The sequence below is a fragment of the Tupaia chinensis genome, unplaced genomic scaffold (assembly GCF_000334495.1).
Source record: "Tupaia chinensis unplaced genomic scaffold, TupChi_1.0 Scaffold000258_1, whole genome shotgun sequence".
Classification (NCBI taxonomy): Eukaryota; Metazoa; Chordata; class Mammalia; order Scandentia; family Tupaiidae; genus Tupaia; species Tupaia belangeri.
Genome location: NW_006159738.1, coordinates 440008 through 447221, shown reverse-complemented (window position 1 = coordinate 447221; position 7214 = coordinate 440008). Strand labels below are relative to the sequence as shown.

Here is a 7214-nt window from a genome sequence, read left to right as displayed (position 1 = left end):
AACCGAATCGTAGCATCGGTCAGTGTGCGCCACATGACTGGGCCTCTGCGCTGTTTTCTAAGGGCTGCACCGTTTGCCATCCCCACCATGCGCTAGGCTTCTGCCTTCCCCACATCTGTACCAATGCTTGTTACTTTCTAGTTTACTTTTTAATTAAAAAAATTTTTTTTTGAATGATAGCTATCCTAATGGATAGGAAATGCTTACTTTCTTTGAAAGAACTTTTTTATTCCCAAAGAGCTGAGTTGTTCGGAGAAACACAGGAACTGTGGAGTTCTGGTTTGTCACAACCTTGTGATCCCGTTCTTTCGGTCATTAGAGCGGTTACACGCTGGTGAGGAAAGACAGCGAGGAAGAAGTCTCCTTGCTCGGAAGCCAGGATATAGAAGGAGGAGGTGACCTGACAGAAGATGGATGCAGAGAGGTGACGTGTGAGGAGGTAATCTTTTCAGCTGCTGTCGATGAACCTTGAGATTTCGTGGAGATAATCGGCGTGGTAAAAATGATGACTATCTAAAAAATCAGTCTAGAAAGGCCAAACGAAACGGCGGTTACGCAGAGTTTCCGAGTGCTGCTTTGGCCACGCGTGGGCATAGAATGTAAGTGTTCGGGGTTATTTGTAGTTTCACCGTCACAGCGGGATTTACAGTGGGGATGTTATCCACTATGACTGAAGCGAGTGAAGGTGCCATGAACATGACGTCAGGAGATTCCCGTCGGTCAGAACTTCCCCACAGTTGAAAGAACTGGAGAGACCCAGTCACGTTCTTCTTCGAGGGGAGTCTCCCGCCTTGTGTCAGATCCCGGGAGGCCGTGGTTGGGTTTTACTTTGTGAGTTTTCTTTATTTCTGAAGCTGTTGGTCCCTTGAGGTTGGAGTACTGGCCCAGGTAGCCCTGGGCTTATTGTCTTCAGTCTTTCAAACGGAGGGAAGCACTGCTGCCTGTCCTTACCCTAGGAAAATGCCCAAGGTAGTGTGACTGGTGGCCCGGGTGCGGCCACCGGCCATCGTCGGACCAGCGAGACCATCCTGCCCGGCTGTCATAGCCAAAGCCATGCAGTGGGCGGGGATAATGGAGGCTCGTTTCTCACGGTCCTGGAGGCTGGAAGTCCGAGGTCGAGTCGATGTGGCTGGCTTCTCTGAGGCCTGCGCTCCGGTCCTCACGGCCGCCCTTGCCCTGTGTCCTCACACGGCCTTTCCTCTGCACACACCTGTCGCCGGTGTCTCTTCCTCTTTTTCCCAGCACGTCAGCCATGTTGGAAAGGACGTCACACTGACCTTGTTCGGCCTTCATGACCTCTCGAAAGGTGCACTCTCTGCCTACAGGCACATTGGGCTGAGGGCCCAAACTGAGCTTTGCAGGCCGTAGCTCAGTCCACAGCGACTGTGGGTTCCAAGGTCAGCAGGACAAGGTGGTCCCCCCAGAGAGGGGGGCTGGTCTTGGGTGGACAGCAGAGCAGGTCTACCTCTCTCGTCTGCCCGATTTTCTTGGAAACTTCATTTGGCCACTTGAGGAGGACTAAACTTCCCGTTAGCATTTTCTAAGTATTATATGATTTAGTGTTTTAATTTGGGGTGACTAATGATTAATGTCTTGAGATTATAGAAAACAGCAGAGCTAGAAAAAACATTAGTCACCTCACCCAGAGCTTTGCAGCTTTTTTGTGGTCAGGGGCCATTTTTATCGTTTCTCCCGGGTCAGCTTCTTTGTGGAATGCTCTCGTTGGTTCATCACACATGTTTTCAGTCTTGTGACCTTAAAGCTCTGCTTTGTCCTTAGGTGGTTTGTAACCACTGAGACTGGCCCAGGAATCTCAGAGCAGGTATCTAGGGTGTGGCGGTGGTGGCATTCCCAGTTCTTCTAGTCCAACCCCAGAGAGGAAACAGGCCCAGGTAGATGAGGATGACCTCGTGGTCATATAGCTGGCTGGTGGCTGTCTGGGGGCAGAACACGCATCTTGGGACTGACTGTCCCTCCCACTGCACCGAGTTCTCACCCAGGGTCCCACAGCCAGTGCCTTCACGGTGGTCCCAGCAGCGGGACGGCTTACCTGCAGCTGCGTGCGTGGAACATCACGGGCCTGACACGTGTCGTGTCCTCTCTCTCAGTTCAACTTCGGAGAGATACTAATGACCCAGGTGATCCACTCCATCGAGTACTGCCTCGGCTGCGTCTCCAACACCGCCTCCTACCTGAGGCTCTGGGCGCTCAGTCTGGCTCATGCACGTAAGTGTTTGCTGAGCGCCGAGACCCTGTCGCCCTCAGGGGGCTCATGGGAGGCTCTGTGGGCGCCACTGGTTGCTTTAGGCAGTTGGATCTCATGGTCACCTTCATGAGCTCACACTGCTGTGCTAAGCAAGGACGGCCTGCACTGGTGATGGTGGAGGAGGCTTTTGGTTTTGTGACACTGATATTTTATAGGCGTAACCAAAGGTTATGTTGGAACTTCATGGCTGAGGGACCCTGTGGTCATTTGTCTTCATTTTGCAGAAGAGGGGACTGAAGCCCATGGAGGGCGGGTACTTTGCCCAGGTCGTCTGACTGCTCCACTAGAGGCAGAGCTGGGACTGGGCCCTGCTTTGTTCTGTAATGAACCTGAACTCTAGTTTGGGTCAGGATCTCCCGTTGCGGGAGGCCTCGATTTTTCTGGACTGCTGGGTCTTCCTCAGTGTTCGAGGCCATCCAGGAGCTGGTTAGCTTTTACAGAGAAGCAGGCCGCATGTAGGTTCTGTGCGTGCAGTTTATTTCATGGGACAGCAATGCAGAGTTGTGAGAGGGAAGCCCAGCCCAGTAGCTCACTGAACACAAGCCGGCTTCCTTCCCAGAGCTGTCAGACGTCCTGTGGGCCATGCTGATGCGCGTGGGCCTCCGCGTGGACACCACCTACGGGGTCCTGCTGCTGCTCCCGGTGATCGCGCTCTTTGCAGTTCTGACGGTCTTCATCCTCTTGATCATGGAAGGGCTCTCTGCGTTTCTTCACGCCATACGCCTCCACTGGTGAGTCTCCAGTCAGCCTGCGGCGGCTATTTTAGAGATGTAACACCCCAAGCCGCAGTCATGGGCCGCATAGACAGGATGTTCTGACAAATGTGGTGCTAGGCTGTTTTATCCTTGGTGAACGCCGTAGAGCGTGCGTACCCCGCCCAGGTGGGATGGCCTCCTGCACGCCCAGGCTGTGTGGCACTGCCCGCGTGTCCCTGGGCTCACTGCTGTGTCTGGCCATCATCCGCCGAGAGGCCAGCACGGCTCCCGCCCCGGCCTAAGGCCTGGCTCAGGGTGCTCCCCCTTCCTGTCACTGGGATCTGTGTTCATACCCTCTGAGGTAAAATCATATTCTGTTTTTGAAGGGTGACTGCTGACAAGTAAAAGTTCACGCGGTGGGATGATGATGTTTCATACTTAAAAAAAATTAGTTATTTAATTTAATATTTATTTATCTTCTTTTTTTGGAGAGGTTTTTGCTATAGGGCTCGTGCACTCGCCAGAAGGACAGAGAGAGACAGAGACAGAAAGCGAAAAATCACTCCCCCCGGCGGGGGGGATAGCCACGCCACAATCCCTTCTCCTCTATTCTCCTCTTGGGATCTTGGGCACACAAACACACGTGCGTGAGTTGAAGCCACCGGGTCCGGGACTTAAATTGTGGTCAGCTACATGGGAGTCCAGTGACATAGCCATTACGCTAACTGCTGGTCCCTAATTTTATTTACTATTACTATTTTAAAAATTTGACCAGAGAGAGAGAAGAGAAAGGGAAAGTGAGAAAGCAAACTACCAGGTCTGAGACTCAAACCACGGTGGGCCATGTAGGAGTCCAGCGCCTTACCCACAACTCCACCTGCCAGCCCCGATGTTTCATACTTTTAATTGGGCCTGGCAGATTACTTTATCTTACTGTGAAATTCTTATATATTTCTTAGTGTTTTATATTCGGCACCAGATCCACCCTCTTTGCATCCAGCTTCCCAAGTGGCGAAGCCCTCACCCCTGTGCGCCCCAATGTGTGTGGTCACAGCGGAGAGACCCTCACCCCTGCACTCAGGGAAGTCGGCACGGGGAGAGAGGGGCTCTGAGGAAAGTGTTTGTGCCGAGAGCACGTATGAAATGGAGTGATTTCAGCACAGGAAGTTTTTTTTTTTAATGTAATAAACGTTGCTTTAAGAAACAGGAATGTTACTTCATGATCTTCCATTAATACCTTGATTTTTTTTTTTTTTTTTAGGGTAGAATTTCAGAACAAATTCTACGTTGGTGCAGGCACCAAATTTGTTCCTTTCTCATTCAGTCTACTTTCGTCAAAGTTCAGTAACGACGACAGTGTGGGATGATCATATTGCTGAGACCAACAAGCTTTCAGATTTACGGAGAATTATCATGTTATAGAATTTCACGTATGTCAGATTTATAATAGGAAAAGTCCTTCATTGATTGCCTTATAATATAGCCAAATAATTCTGTAAGATATACCTCTTCCTCATATGTTAATAGTTTGTAAAGTTTACCAATTTCGGATACATAAATTTATTTCGGTTTTTATGATGAGCAAATATAAGTTAATCCCAAATGTCATGTCAAAGTTATTTTTTTAAATATGGGATTGGGGAGAGAAGATAGTTTTGAATGGCTATTTGGAAATAGTCTTAGATATTCAATCCCTTTAAACATATTTAAAAAAAAATTACTCTGTCACCTGAACTTGTCAAATAATTTTTCCAACAGCTAAAGTTAGGCATAGTTTTTAAAATAATTTAATGATTGGTTATCAAAGGATTCATAGTTACTCTGTTTGATTAAAACTATGTGAACATTTTTTATCATGTGCTATTTAGAATTAGAAGTAGAGGATTATTTCTACAATCTTGTCTTATTTTAATAACTAGAAGAAAATGGGATCAAATAACAACAAATGGTTGTCCTACCTTTTTTTTTTAAGACATATGCTGTTATTCCTACATGAGACAATTATGGAAATGATGTGTTTGCAAAGATAAGCTGTGTGCTGAGCCTTAAAGGCAAGGGTGACGGAAGAGGCTATCACGCGACTATAGTCGGGACCTGTGAGCGGCGGGGCTGACGTTACTGACCCTGTAGGGTTATTCTGAGGGGGGCAGGTAAAAAGTAGCATCTTGTATATTTTTATAACAGTGCATAAAGTAGGATATTTTACTATGGAGAGGTTGTGCTCATCCTTGAGAAGGGTGTGATTACACATTTTTCACCTTCAGACTGTTTCTGAGTAAAGGTCTGGTAAAAGTATTTAGAGTTCTTTTAAACTTTCGAACGCCCTTTAGATTGGCAGCTAATGCGCCCTCTTTAATTTGCCCACTCGACGTTCAGTTGTGCATGGATCTGAGGTCGTCCTGTTGGATATTTTGATCTGTTCTGAATATTGTAAAACATTATGTTCCTTTTTGTGTTTTACTACTTTAATTTTAGATCATTCTCTTCCTTTTTAAAATTTTATATTTTTTAAATAAATGGGCATACGTACTTTCCAGAGAGAGACAGAGACACAGAGAGGGAGAGGAAGAAAACACCCCAATGGAGCATGGTCATGCCACAATCCCTCCTCCGTTTCTCCACCCTGTCAGATTTGGGGCACGTGTTTTTCAAGACTCCAGGACTGGGATTCGGACCAGGACCGGCCCTGTGGGATCCAGCTCCCTTGACTACTGGGCTATAGGGTTGGCCCAACAATTATTTTCAAAAAGAACTTTGAAATATTTTTATTTCCTTTACATTTCGAGTGATACATTGAAAGGCTGATGTGTGTCCATACTTTTTTCCATGTTTAGCAGTAGTTTGCCTCTTCCATTACCAGCAGGGCTATGAACACAAGCACGGGGTGTAAGCCCATCCTTTCAGGCAGTTTTAAGACTGGTCTGCTGGGAGGCACGGCCCGCACAGCAGATGGATGCCTGGACCTCTGAAATGAGACCTCTCCAACCTCAGCGAAGATTCTGTGCTGCTACTCGACGTGTTCCCCAGAGCTGGTCCTGCTTTCCTGCCATTTGTCCCTCACAGTAAATGATCAAACATAAAACAATACTGATGAAACTCCACTCCAGGTTAAGTTTCCCAGAGAGGTGTGCCGTTGGCCATTTCTGTTGGGTGGATATGAAACCGGGTGATGTTATTCAGGTTTCAAACTGGCTTTTCCCAGAGCTGATGCCCTGCACGTTGCCATTTTTGTCGCTTTATTCCAAGGATCCGTCATAATCACAGTTCCTAGTTCATCCCTAGGAACCCAGGACTTCGGAGTGCTCTTCACTGTCAGGAAACTGAGGACATAAAGTACTCGCTGTGGCTTTTACTGCTCCCTTGGCAGGTGGCATAGGGGCCACTTTTCAGTTCTGATCACATCTTAACAGGGTGTAGAACAAAGAGTCATTTTTTGATTAAAATCTATTGAGTCATTATCTGTTGGGTCTTTGGAAAAGTCATGACACATTTTTGCATAGAAAAATATGTTATGGGCCAGCAGGTGGCATAGTAGTTTTGTCGCTGGACTCCCACATAGTTGACTGTGGTTTGAGTCCCTGACCTAGTGGCTTTTAGCTCATGCCAGGCAAGTGTGTGTGCATGCCCAAAATCCTGAGAGGAGAATGTAGAAGAAGTGATTGCGACATGGCCATCCCTCCTGGGGAGTGATTTCTTGCTTCCTCTTTCTTTGTCTCTGTCTCTCCAGCAAGTGCATGCAAAAATCTCTCTTTGGAAAAAAAAAAGAAAAAAAATCATGACTTTTCCAATGATTCAGTAGAATGTAATTATATAAAATTGAATTTATAATCTTAACTTTTAGGAAGGAACTCTGGAAATAGCTTGATATGGTGTCTTTTAGACATCGGGGACATTTTATTTCTTTGTAAAGTAGGTGGTTCCAAAGTGATGTTTCCAGAATGGTTGCTCTGTTCCGTTTTTAAGCTCCTTGCTAGAACCTATGACATACACAATTTTTAAGACTTATATTTCGTTCTTGACAGCAAATATCTAGAGAGAAATGGCCAGTTGTCTGGATGCTAAATATCTATATATTCTCTTAAAGCTAAATGTCACAATGGCTGCATTTTCCAGCTTTCATTCAGATGTCTCCTGCTGTGTGTCAAGAGAATCCGAAAATAAACCCACAGCATTTCTTAAGTCAAACAGATTTTGATTTCAACCTCAGGGTGGAGCCCGCACTTGGGTGGCATCATGGCCGGCGAAGCAGTGGG

The 7214-nt window shown here is 46.8% G+C and overlaps 1 protein-coding gene across 1 annotated transcript in view; it reads left to right on the top strand.

Annotated features, from left to right (window-relative positions):
• Positions 1 to 5215, top strand: part of ATP6V0A2 (ATPase H+ transporting V0 subunit a2) — a 38397-nt gene extending 33182 nt beyond the window's left edge. The window contains exons 17-20 of the mRNA XM_006149229.3: positions 320 to 439; positions 2109 to 2226; positions 2826 to 2997; positions 4223 to 5215. Of these exons, the coding sequence (XP_006149291.1) occupies positions 320 to 439; positions 2109 to 2226; positions 2826 to 2997; positions 4223 to 4328 (516 nt within the window). The 3' untranslated portion in view covers positions 4329 to 5215. The remainder of the gene's footprint in view (positions 1 to 319; positions 440 to 2108; positions 2227 to 2825; positions 2998 to 4222) is intronic.
• The last annotated feature ends 1999 nt before the right edge of the window (positions 5216 to 7214 follow it).